A 13,679-nucleotide genomic window follows, 5' to 3' on the forward strand; every position below is an offset into this window, starting at 1 on the left:
AGAAGGTAGTGGTCAATGGCTTGATGTCCAGAGGGAGATGGGTGATGAGTGGTGTCCCTCAGGGGCCTGTGCTGGGACCAGTGCTGTTTAATATCTACATCAATGATACAGACAGTGGGATGGAGGGCACCCTCAGCAGGTTTGCTGATGACACCAAACTAAGTGGCGTGGTCTATATGCCAGAGGGACGAGATGCCATCCAGAGGGACCTGGACAAGCTAGAGAAATGGGCCCAGGTGAAGCAGATGAGGTTCAATAAGGCCAAGGGCAAGGTCCAGCACCTGGATAGGGGCAATCCTCGTTATCAGTACAGGCTGGAGGATGATGTGATAGAGAGCAGCCCTGTGGTAAGGAACTTCTGGATGCTGGTGGGTGAAAAGATGGACACGAGAAAACAATGTGCGCTCGCAGCCCAGACGGTCAGTAGCATCCTGGGCTGCATCCAAAGAAGCATGGTCAGCAGATCAAGGGAGGTGATTCTGCCCCTCTACTCCACTTTTGTGAGATCCCTCCTTGAGTACTTTGTCCAGCTCTGGAGTCCCCAACACAAGACAGACATGGACCTGTTGGAACAAGTCCAGAGAAGGTCCACAAAAATGATCAAAGGGCTGGAGCACCTCTGCTAGGAAGACAGGCTGAGGGAGTTGGGATTGTTCAGCCTGGAGAAGAGAAGGCTCCAGGGAGACCCTAAAGGAGCCTTCCATTATCTGAAAGGGCCTACAGAAAAGCTGGTGAGGGACTGTTTACAAGGGTGAGTAGTGACAGGATGAGGGGCAATGGTCTTAAACTAGAGCAGGATAGATTTAGATTAGGTATCAGGAAGAAGTTATTTATGATGAGGATGGTGAAGCACTGGAACAGCTTGCCCAGAGTGGTGGTGGAGGCCCCATCCCTGGAGACACTCAAGGTCAGGCTTTATGGGGCTCTGAGCAACTTGATCTTGTTAAAAGGTGCCTTCTTACTACAGGGGGGCTCAATTAAATTACCTTCAAAGGACCCTTCCAGCCCAATGCATTCTATGATCAGCCTGAAAAAGGAACTGAACTCTAGAAAAAAATCGTATGAAATGTTAAGATGATAGCATTAAGAATAGATAGTCACTGCTGTCTAGATATAGAAGAGTTGAGTTCTAACACATATTCATGCAAGTAGTTTAATTTATTTAGACACTGAAAACAAACACTTTTCATATAGTGATCCTCAGAGACTAAACAGAATGAATGTTTTTCCATTAAAAAAAAAAATAGCCTTAAAAGTTTAGGGTTACAGGAAGCCAAGTATTTTGAAGATCAACAAACACACTTAAAACCCAGATCTCAAAATACAGTGGACAGACTGGCCCTATAGCCTCAATTAAGTCAAGGATACTCTTTTGGTCTGCTCAGCCCCTTGGACTACAGCCTGAGTTTCCACACTCTTCTAGTTCTTCTGTTAAGTATTTGTGTACGGACACTAATCCTCATGGAACTTATTCCAGGAACTCATTTCACAGGCATAGAGAGCTCCATTGATCAGTAGTGGCATATGGTACAAGAATGTGAAGTTCTTTGTTCCCTCAAAGGCTTGCCTATTGAAAACAAGAATTACAGTACTTAACTTCTAATACCTGGAACTTTTCAGATCCTAGCTTGTATTTTTGCAGTGGGTTACTTTATTTCTAACATTCTAATGTAAAGCACCTGACATCAGTTCCATTGGCAAGAGTTCACTGACAGGATGCTGTTAAGAAAAACTCCCACTCAAAATCAAGTGAACACCAATAAAGTTCTATTGAAGGTTACTTCCCACATGAAGTAACAACTGGAACTTTATTTTAGGAATTCAGCATTCTGTTTATAACACCTACCTTCAAAGGCTTAACAGCTATGACCAAAACCCCTCTAATGGATTTTATGGCTATCTGTTGAAAAGCCATTGTGTATACAATGACTCCATTGAACCTGAAGTCTTGTAAAAAGCCTCCTGGTTTAACCCCCATGTGAAATCAATCAGTCTGTTTTCTTCATCCATCACCAAAATCATACCAAGTTTTACTTAAAAAAAAAAAAAAGACAATGAAAAGTTACATATTGCTTAGTTTAACTTCTGCAAGCTAACTATCTCGTTTCAAAAACACCCAGCTCTTTGTCCGTCTCATTGCTGAGAGAGACTTGCTAGAAAAATAATGACCTTATCCTTCCAGGAATACAAAATGCAACAGTAGCTCACAAATAATAAATAACAATAATAAAGTATATTATCCTAAGAGCACTATATTCTTTAGATTAACTTCAGGTATATTTTCACAAAACAAAAACCAATGCACAGTTACCTACAAACCATTCTCTTCCTACATACACCACCATCTTCATTCCTTCAAAACTTTCCATTTTACCAGGAAAAGTTTAAAGAACATCCTTAACTGTGTTAGAGAAACACTATTAACCAAAAGCAAATTCCAGTCTTTGGAGGAAAAACCAAAATGACCAGACATAGAATTATTCTAATATAATCTAGAAAAATTAATGTACTTCTGGTGTTACATTGCTGATAAAATAGCAATACCAGAAATGTCTTTTTTATTCAAAACTACTGAGAAAAAGTAAGTTCTTTTAAGAAAGAGGGCATTACAAAAGATTTGAAAAAAACACATGCAATCTTACACGTTTCCATAAGTTTTAAGAATCAAAGTTCTTAATAATACATTCTTTGCATTTTATATATCTAATATGTATAGATATATGTATCTGTATCACTGTTCATCCATTCTTCCGAGTCGCCGCCGCCGCCTGCAGAAAGCCTTCAAGTCCCATTTGTTTGCTTCCAACATAAAAGGTCCATTGTAGACAAACAACACCGTCATCTTGTCATTGTAAGTGAGATTCTGCAGGAGCTGGTGAGAAAGAACAACTGGTCAAAATAGCTAGAAGATATGCTTCCCATTAGCTAAAAAAGGTGAAGGAGCACTGCGTAAAGCCTTTGAGCTCAGAAGGTCAATATAGCAGGATGTTAGCCTTTCTGACAGATGTCTATTTGGTTCTAGAAAACCCCCAGAGACTCCTCTCATTCTTCAGGCAATTTCCATGCTTTACTATTCTTACTAGAAGAATATCTAGTTTATAGATAATAACTAGAGGAAGTTACTTATAGTTAAATAAAGACATAATTTATAGTAAGTAAAAGTATATTCTAGAAGAATCTTCATATCTAATCCATGCCTTCTTTCTTTCTGCAAATGAGGTAACTACTTTTTCGGCCACATCCACAACGGGCTGAGAGTATTGACTGTTTTTTCTTTTTTTGCCAGGGTAGGAGGTGGAGTTACTTGGGCACATTTATTATGTTCCTCCTCAGCCTCAGACTCCTCCAAGCTAAACAATTTTCATTTCAAAACGTTCAAAACTTTGGAAAAGTAGCACTGCTGTCTTCTGGAGTAACTCCAGCCTCTTTACTACTTTTCTAAAGTGTAACAGCCAAAGCTTGGACACTTACTATAGTCCAAACCCAGTCAGGCACAAGCCCAGCAGACTGTCAGAGGTCATGCAGGTACCTTTACTCAGGATGACTTTTTAGCAATTTACTCTCAACAGATTCTCAACCTGCCATCCACAGTAACATTCTCTCTTCCCAGCCATCTAGGCATTTATGCCTTAGACTTGATGCAATTCCTGATTTTTCCCCACTTAAATACCAAGTCCTATGCTTGTGTCTGCTGAATGCATCCTGTTTTCAAATAAAGTTACCTAATCTAAGATTGTTATGTATTCTAATTTTGCTCTACAGCAAAGAAGCATTCAATCCTAACATGGTAATTTGCATGTTTAATAAATGTAATCTGTTTCAGCATAGATTGATACTAAAAATACTGATTTTCAAACCCAGGACTCACTTCTAATGATCACATTCAGTTCATAATCTCATTCTGATAGTGAATCACAGCTATCCAGAATACAATTTCCCTAATCAACTCTACTGCAAATTAACCTATACCCTTTCCCCTCTGTAGCTTGCTAAAATACAGCTGCTTAAAAATACAGCTGGGTAAAATGTCAACATACTGAAAAAAATATGGTATGAGTTTTTCCTCTATCCACTAGATATATATACCCAGAATTTAGCTAAGTAGGACAATTTGGTGTAGTTTCTAGTCAGTGATTACATACTTGCTTTCTAGTAAGTGATGAAATACAGGCAAAGGCTCAGGAACTAAAGGTAAGCCTCTGGAAGAGCAGATTCTGGCTCTCTCCTCAGCCTACTCTGTGCAGCCTTTTAGCTCCCCTTGGATGCAGTTCACTGCTATCTCAGTAATGTTCTTTGTGGTAGGCCATTACAATTTGACCATTTTAACTGGCGATCACAGACTCATAGAATTGCCTACTTGCAGTTCAGAGACGTGTGTGTGTGTGTGGTGTGTGTGTGTGGTGTGTGTGTGTGGGGGGGTGTGTGTGTGTGTGTAGAGAAAGACAGAAATCCCTTCAGCCGCTTCATAAAGCCACCTCATTCTCCTGAATAGTGGTGCAATACCTTCCTTCAACTTGCTCTTGCCATAATGTTAAATGAACTTTTTTTTTAAGCCTCTGAAATTTCTTACCTTCTGCCTTATTTTTGTTCTGACCTCTCTGCTTAGCTCTGCACACTCAATTTCCCCCCTTCTCTATTAGTAATTTACCAATGAGCACAATTTTTAAAAGAGTCTGAAACATAGACAGTCATACTCAACAGTTCCTTATATGTGGGAAGCTTTATATTTACTGGAGATATCTCTAGCCTTTCAACATCCAAACCACTCTTTATTTCTCAAAGTAGGAGAAACCACAGAAAAGCAGATGCAATGGGGATAGATAACAGCCGGAACAAGAAAGAAATAATGTGGACAGGAAATTACCGAATGGTGAGGAGGTCAGTATCATGCAGGATCAGAATTATAAAACAAGCATCACCTTCCTACAACTTTCAGTCAAGTAAATGCTACAGGTGGCTTTTCTCAGGTCCTTCAACTGCTAGTTGCAGAGAACAGCAGCACACACCAGCCAGGTTTTCTACAGTGAAGTATGGGATGCAGAAGGACTGTTATGTTAATAAAAAGCATACAGCCCATTACTGAATTCTTGCTTCCCTGGCATATAAGTAACCTTCACTGGATCAATCTGTCTTGGATCAAGCTGAACGTAACACTTGGTTAAAAGTGCAGGTCAATAGCCACCCTACTTACTAGTCATTTCAAGCCATCACCATACTACCCAGTAAGTAAATTATCTTCTTTTTTTTTTTCCTTTTAATAGAAAAGCACAGTTAAGCACTGATCATTCTTAACTGAAAAGTCCCATTCTCTGTGGCACACAGCACTGACCCTTTCAGTGCTTCTAAGTCTCAGATTAGTACTTGAATAGTTTTACTCCATTAATGTGGGACTCCTCTAGTTTTTCCGATGTCAGCAGCAGTAGCTTGTTCCAATATCATTACCCGGCCTGCCTGCAAGTTGGTCTCTGATACAATTCAATTCTGTGAGAAGTAGAGGCATTACATTTGAAAGCTTTGTTACATAGCACCCCTATCCATTGGTGGTTAACTTGTGATCTTTCCACTGAGGCCAGATGACCAGTGGTGTAATTTGTCCGAATTCCTGACAGGACTGTCCATAAAGTAGACAAATTCTCCCAGAGTTACCCTTATAATATTCAGTTTTTAGGTCAGAGATAAACACTGTATAACTTACAGGGATATTATCACACAAAATTCAATTCTCCTACACATTAAACTTTCAATTTCATTTTCCACCACACACCTTTGGTGTAACAAAGAAGTACTGAGACGTGTTTTCTTTACAAGCAGTTTCCACAACCATTTCAAAAACTCTTCTCTCATTCACTGGATCCATTCCCTAAAAGAAAAAAAAAAAGTCTGTTCTCTCCACTATGTCATAAGTGTCTGTACAGTAGGAGGTTACATATTGCACTATTGATCCTCACCTGATTTATTTCATCTACAACCCTGAAAGGACATCTGTTGAGTTCCTGTAGAGCCATCAGGTACAACATAGTGGAAACACTTTTCTCACCTCCACTCTGATGATATGGAGTCAATTCATGAAGTTCAGTGCTACTGTGGAATTTTACTCTAATGCGAATCCCGTACTTGTCGTACTCCTCCTATAAAAGGCAGTAGCTGTTAAAACTCAAGTTTCTCTGTACAACAGCTTATGTGATAATGACATGCAAATTAAAGGAAATTTATGTCAAATGTTCTTCAGAGGTCTACTCAGGTTCAAGTTCATATCAATATATTAAGTGTTTCATATATTTTCCTTATTTATGATCTAGTCTTAAGACAGAGAATTTTCAATACCACTCCCTCCCTGTAGCAAGAATCTGAATCCCTGGTAAGAAAGACTTCATACACATAAAGAACATCCACAGGAAAAAAAATTATTGGCTAGAAAAAGGAGAAAGCAATGCACCTATAAATGTTGTCCAAAAAACCCACATTAGGGTACATAATGCTATCAGCGTGAACTGCATAGTGATGGGGGGGGGAAGTGTGTAGGTTAAGATTCCACCTGAACCTCTTTAAGTGCAAGCAGTCTAATGAAATCCTTCACTTCTCCTCCACTAGCAGACTGAGATACAAAGGCCCTACAAAATCTACCCTGAGAACAAGACTCAGTGTACATGCAAAGAAATACATTCACGATTCAAGGAAAAAAAGAAATCTTTGGTACTTGCTAATATAATAATAATCTGAAGTTCAGATAAGCTTAGTGCAGGAATGGGAATGCAATTCCCAGTGCAGAGAGCCCACGCTGACTGTTTACCATTTGGTCCATATAAGACACAATCTTTATATGTACCTATCAAGTTAATGAGAGCTCCTGGGAAGATTCAGAAGTTTCAGGATTATGAGTTCCAAGAGGTCTACCTTAGTCCCTGAGGAAGTTTGAATCCTGCACTTGGAAGTCATTAACTCACATTCTTCTGGTAACACAATTGTAATGCTGAGTAGAGTAAATGAGTGGAGGTGATTTCTGATGATTACTCAGAATACTTCTAGATTTAGAAAGGACACTTGTGGCAAAGAGACAATGAGAAGCCCAGCCCATAGCAGCTGGCATATACCACTTTGGTTCAGGTTGTCACATACCACAGTCATTCAATGACGTATGAACCTGGGTGACCTGGCAGAGCATAAAATGGGCAGACCCCATTTTAGGGCACGTTTTATAATGCACAACAAGGTCTAAAAGACAAGATGAAGCAAATAAGCCATACCATCGTTCAAGTCTTAAAACTGCCTTAAGGCACTTCAAGTCTATTGGAAAAATTTTCAGCTTCTTTGCTACCGTCAGGTCTTGCTTTGGGATGAGTAATGTACATACCTGATAGCATCTAACATTAAAGAGATCTATCAAATCATCTCAGATCTGCTAATCTGCCTAATCAGAAGAAAAAGCCATCTTTTGCTGTCGCTGGTGTTTTACTACACTTGCAGGCAGACACACATCCTCAGGTCTAGAAAGTGTAAAGTCTTGGCCTCTTCTCCCTGGTGACAAGGATATGAGATCAAGATGCGCCAGGGGAGGTTCAGGCTGGATATTAGGAAAAATTTCTTCACAGAATAGTGGTGAGGCATTGGAACAGGCTGCCCAGGGAGATGGTGGAGGCTCTGTCCCTGGAGATGTTCAAAAAAGGGGTAGACATGGTGTTTCATTGGATGGTTTCATGGTTAGGGGTTGTAGGGTGGATGGTTGGACTGGACGATCTTGAAGGTCTTTTCCAACCGTGACGATTCTATGATTCTGTGATTTACTTTCATGTATTTGCAACAGAACTACTAGCAAACTGATTTTGGTTACCTTTTCATTCTCCCCTACTATGGAAGAAATTTCGTCTTTGGCATTTAATGCACCTTATCAGAAGAGTAATAAGCTTCCTGGATTTGCAGATTGCAGTTTGATAACCATGCCCGATAATCAGAAGCCTAAGAAGGAAAAGCATGGGGCATGCTTTCAAAACAAATGCTGCTGACCTTTTGGGAACTGATATTTTGTTAAGGGGGCTAATAAGACATGCAGTGAAGATAACAGCACCACAGCTTAATCAACTTTCTCCATTTTAGTAGGATTTGGTACTTGATTGTCAGGATCAATCTCAAGCAACCCACAGTTTGGCTTGCTAATGACCAGGAACACTTAGCATAGTGTTGGCATTTTATCTTTAAGTTCACAATTTAGCTTGTGTTTCTTCTCTAACAGATACTTGCAGAGCTTTTGCTATATTCTTTGGAAAGGGACAGGCCTGTGGGACATCAAGAACACAACAACTCCATGTAAGAAGAAACAAAAACCAGGACCTAAGGCCTCTAGGCCCACTGTACTTTCAGATGCATGGCTCGGAGTGAAAAAGATTTGTCCTCTGGCACAGTTGTAATGGTATCAGTAAGTCAGGCCTTCATTGTCAGACTACTGGGAACGCCAGTTCATACAACTGACAGATATTCCAGGACCTGTCATGAGTATTGTTCAAAACTCCCTGTAGGAATTGCTGAAGGTGAGGGTTATCACTGCTAGCACTCTGAATTCTGGTTACCAAGTGCTCCTAACAAAAAGTCAGAGCAGTAGCTACTACCACCAAGGACATCATTAGATCTCCAGGTTAGGCAGGGCAGGCTAACAGAAGCTTGAACTTCAGTGCCACAGGAGTATTTCTAACAAAGATAATTCTGCCTCAAGCATCTCTCTTTTGGTATTTACAAGCCAGGGCAAAGAGTCTCCCATAGAGAAAGGTAAGGAATCCAAGCTCTACAACAGATTACCCACCTCTCTGTATTGTAAGGCTTTGATTCCTTGATGAAAAAGTTTTAGTCATTGGCTCAGTAACGTCAGCTAACTTCTTAAACTATTTGTGACATCATTGCCAAGAGAAAAGAAAGACCTTCCGAAGAAGATATTCAGAAAGACAGTCCAGACTCTTTGCTTTTAAACTGTTTTACTGTTTTAATGTGTACTCTCTCCCAGCCTACTTTTAGGTAATTTTAGTATTTGTGTAGTATAGGACTGTGTAGCTAATTATAAAAACAACTGAAAAGTCCACAGCTTAATGTCCTGCTCTTTCATAATACCAGTTACTATGTAAACATTTTAATGAAGTTCCTGTAAAGTGCCTTGTCAATCACTATTCTGCCCCCAATAACAACTACCACTTCTACAACAACAACAAAATGTTTAAGTGTCAAATTTCAGTGTTGTGGAGTCTATACATTATATGTGAGTCTTAAAATCATCATTACAGAGATCAATTTAAAACAAAATACCCAATTTTTCTTTACTGCACTGATTATTTCTCCCCACAGTTCTACTGATGCTTTAAACTCTTCAAAGGTAAACCCTGCCCATAAATTTACAGACAGCATAACAGGCTGAAACAAATGATTGCTACTGCCAAAACTGATTAAATACCAGCAGACTTGAATAGAAACTAAATGCAGAACCAAATCAATACAACACTTAATAATAGCAGATTTAGCCATTAAATGATAACAGAATAGCACACATTAGCCAGAAATGTAAAGTTAAATCACTATCTTAACCAATCTCAGTCACAACTAAAGTAAACGTAATACTTCTAACCAGGCTCTGTAAGTTGAAAGAAGTTTCCTAAAGCTGAAGTCCTACGCACCTGGACAAAGGCTCATTTTCTTTCAACCAGACTGCTAAGCCAGTTCTAGCACAGAAGTGTGGTAAATCAGGAAAACATCTTTTTTTTTTTTTTTTTTAAGAAAATCTTTCCTATAATCCAAATGACAACTTACATTTTTTCTCCAGCAATATAAAAGCAAAATATCATGCATGAAAATATGAATATTCTTCCATACGAAAAATTAATCATACCTCATTTTCCACATGAAGATCAACTTCACCAACACACTGCATAGAACTAAAGAAGTTACTGAACTTCTCATTAATTTGTTCAATCAGCTTTTTCAAGGGGTTTAACCACTTTTCTTTGACCTAGAAGTAGACATATCCATGTAAAACTATTTTTAATAACTGAACTTCCTTTAGAGATAGCATTTAAATTAAAAAGTATCGTAATTACAGAAGCTAACATCTCAGTTTGCACTCAAGACAACTTGAAATGTTACCTTTTATTTCTGTACATACAATTAATTCTAATAAATACATGCTGATAGGGAAGCAATAATTTAAGCGATTACCTGTGCAATGTTTTGTTTATATTTATCCAATTCGTTTTTCTTTTCCGCTAGATATTCTGTCAGCGCCTCTATTTCTTGTGTCTGCTTATTGTATTCTTCAACAACCTGCCAGAATAAAAAAAAACAACACAACAAACATCAACAAAATGTTTACCATTTCTAATCTGGGCTGTAAAAATACCACACTGCACTGATTCTGCTCAAACACAATTACATGCATTATAGCACTGCACACTCAACAAGATATGTTTCTAGCTTTAAAGCAAGGAAACTGTAAAAGCTTTGTTTATTTCAGGTTCCTGCAATTTAATTTTTTTTTATTTTTTTTTAAAGGTACAGAACACACTGTTCTTTTTGAAGAACCTACTTAAAATTCTAATAGATGCACAATCTGGCATTTACAGTACATTGTTCCTGCTGTATAGTTTATTATATGAAAAGATTTAGCGCAGAGTGGGAAGCAAGTATAATGCGGATGGAGGGGGAGGGTGGAGGGAATGCAGGGAACATACTGAAGCATTCAGGCCTGTGAAACAGGAGGCCCTGGTCTTCTCTTCATTCAGAAAAGCATCAATTTCCTCCAGTGTGTTTGGAAGAGCCTGAAAAGCCTACAAGAGAAAGGATGTATGTGTTACACAGCAATGCTAATGAAGGACTCCAGTTTATTAAAAAAAAAGAACATAAGTCATAAAATACTCTATTACTTTTAATTAGGATGTCATATATTCAACATTTAACATGGTAAGATTCCCTCACAGAGAAAGAAGGCTAGAAGTGCTACAAGGTAACAAAGATACACAATTAATTGTTCCTTAATTGCATACACTGTGCAGGTACAGATGCTCACCAGCTTGGTATAAGCCAGGGGCTATGTTAGCTAAGACATGCAGATACTTCTAGGGGCTAGGAACACCACCAGGTAAGTAGGCAGGTCCAGACCTCAGTTCTTCACATGTTGCCTCATTAGAGCAAGAAGCTAGAAAACGATGCCATTACTCATATTTCTGATTATTTCTATGAACATAAACCTTTGGATTTTAATTGAAATTTCAGATCACATTTTCTTCCCCCCATGCACAGAACAAAGTGATCATGAGAGCACTATTTAAAGGTGCTTTACAATGAGTCAACACTAAGGGAAGCACACATAGCTTTTTACTAGTAGCATTCTAATATAAAATATATAACATTGTCTGCTGGAGAAGCTAGCATAATCCAAAATTTAAGATATATGTGACAATTAATTTTCATTCATACATACAGTTTGAAATTCTTTTGGAAGATGTTCATCTGGACCCAGTTTGCAGACCTGTCGAGCTTTTTTCAGCAGCTCCTTGCAGTTCTCCGTAAGAACTCGCTTCCTATCATCCAGCTCACGAAACTGTTGCTGTTAGAAAAGATATTAAAGATACTAAAATACACTTTTGAAAATATCACAAATCTTCAGAGGTGACACTAGCACAGTGGCAACAAACAACATCCAAATCAGAGAATGTAAATGAAATCAGACTACTTGAAGACTGAGAATCTCTGTTTCAATACATAAAAGCCATTCTGCCTCTCTGCCTGAAGTCAACAGATGCCAAGCCAAACTGGTCAAAAGCAGATTCATCTAATAAAGCTAAATTTATTTCCTCTCAACTGGATGAGTGTGTATGTAGATTCAGTGTGTCTCAAAACAAACTATTTTATAGGTAATCCCCTATTACTGTGAGCCTTATCACAGAATCAGAGAATGTGTGGGGTTGGAAGGGGTCTTTAAAGATCATCTAGTCCAGTCCCCCTGCAGTCAGCAGGGACCTTTTTCATGAGACGAGGTTGCTCAGAACCTCGTGAAGTCTGACCATGAATGTCTCCAAGGATGGGGCCTCCACCACCACTCTGGGCAAGCTGTTCCAGCGCTTCACCATCCTCACCATAAATAACTTCTTCCTGATACCTAATCTAAATCTATCCTGCTCTAGTTTAAGACCATTGCCCCTCATCCTGTCACTACACACCCTTGTAAACAGTCCCTCACCAGCTTTTCTGTAGGCCCTTTCAGATAATGGAAGGCTCCTTTAGGGTCTCCCTGGAGCCTTCTCTTCTCCAGGCTGAACAATCCCAACTCCCTCAGCCTGTCTTCCTAGCAGAGGTGCTCCAGCCCTTTGATCATTTTTGTGGACCTTCTCTGGACTTGTTCCAACAGGTCCATGTCTGTCTTGTGTTGGGGACTCCAGAGCTGGACAAAGTACTCAAGGAGGGATCTCACAAAAGTGGAGTAGAGGGGCAGAATCACCTCCCTTGATCTGCTGACCATGCTTCTTTGGATGCAGCCCAGGATGCTACTGACCGTCTGGGCTGCGAGCGCACATTGTTTTCTCGTGTCCATCTTTTCACCCACCAGCATCCAGAAGTTCCTTACCACAGGGCTGCTCTCTATCACATCATCCTCCAGCCTGTACTGATAACGAGGATTGCCCCTATCCAGGTGCTGGACCTTGCCCTTGGCCTTATTGAACCTCATCTGCTTCACCTGGGCCCATTTCTCTAGCTTGTCCAGGTCCCTCTGGATGGCATCTCGTCCCTCTGGCATATAGACCACGCCACTTAGTTTGGTGTCATCAGCAAACCTGCTGAGGGTGCCCTCCATCCCACTGTCTGTATCATTGATGTAGATATTAAACAGCACTGGTCCCAGCACAGGCCCCTGAGGGACACCACTCATCACCCATCTCCCTCTGGACATCAAGCCATTGACCACTACCTTCTGAATGCGACCATCTGGCTACTTCCTTTTCTACCAAACAGTTCACCCATCACATCTGTATCTCTCCAACTTAGAGAGAAGGATGTTGTGGGGAAATGTGTCAAAGGGCAGAGAGCTAAAATCCACTGCTTTTCCCTTATCCACTGATGCAGTAATTCAATCGTAAAAAGTCATTATGTTGGTCAGACAGGATTTGTTGTTGGTACAGCCACACTGGTTGTCCCTAATCACCTCCCTGTTCAACATGTGCCTTGTCAGATCTTCAAGGGGCATGTGTTCCATGATATTCCCAGGCACAGAGGTGAGACCAACAGCTCAGTAGTTCCCAGGTCCTCCTTTCTACTCTTTAAAAAAAATGGGTGTAACGTTTCCCTTCTTCCAGTCACAAGAAATTTGACCTGACTGCCGTGACTTTTCAAATATCATGGGGAGTGGCTTGAATGTTATCTGTTATTAGCTCCCATTAAGCCGTATTTATCTGCCTGGGAAAACATGGTGGACATGATGCACACTGAATCAATGGCATTTCAGCTGAAATTTTACTGAGTAAACATCATAACTGGAAAACATAAGTACTTCTTTGTCATTTCATATCCTACCTCTGTAATACAGCTAACAAAACAGAAACACATACCATTTTTAAACAAGTGCTGAAAAATAAATAAAAAGCAGGTCAGGTACAGTTTATGTGGTCTCAAGGTAACTGCTTGCTGCTGTTTTATAGCTCAGGTGAACACTCAAC

At 39.8% G+C, this 13,679-nt stretch overlaps 1 protein-coding gene across 1 annotated transcript in view; it reads right to left on the reverse strand.

Annotated features, from left to right (window-relative positions):
• Positions 1-1,139: 1,139 nt before the first annotated feature.
• The window catches only part of SMC5 (structural maintenance of chromosomes 5), a 47,844-nt gene continuing 35,304 nt past the window's right edge, over positions 1,140-13,679 (reverse strand). Inside the window, exons 18-24 of the mRNA XM_051642742.1 lie at positions 11,450-11,575; positions 10,701-10,796; positions 10,189-10,293; positions 9,863-9,982; positions 5,949-6,128; positions 5,765-5,860; positions 1,140-2,872 (exon numbers count right to left, since the gene is read on the reverse strand). Of these exons, the coding sequence (XP_051498702.1) occupies positions 2,732-2,872; positions 5,765-5,860; positions 5,949-6,128; positions 9,863-9,982; positions 10,189-10,293; positions 10,701-10,796; positions 11,450-11,575 (864 nt within the window). The 3' untranslated portion in view covers positions 1,140-2,731. The remainder of the gene's footprint in view (positions 2,873-5,764; positions 5,861-5,948; positions 6,129-9,862; positions 9,983-10,188; positions 10,294-10,700; positions 10,797-11,449; positions 11,576-13,679) is intronic.

The sequence above is a fragment of the Apus apus genome, chromosome Z (genome assembly GCF_020740795.1).
Source record: "Apus apus isolate bApuApu2 chromosome Z, bApuApu2.pri.cur, whole genome shotgun sequence".
Classification (NCBI taxonomy): Eukaryota; Metazoa; Chordata; class Aves; order Apodiformes; family Apodidae; genus Apus; species Apus apus.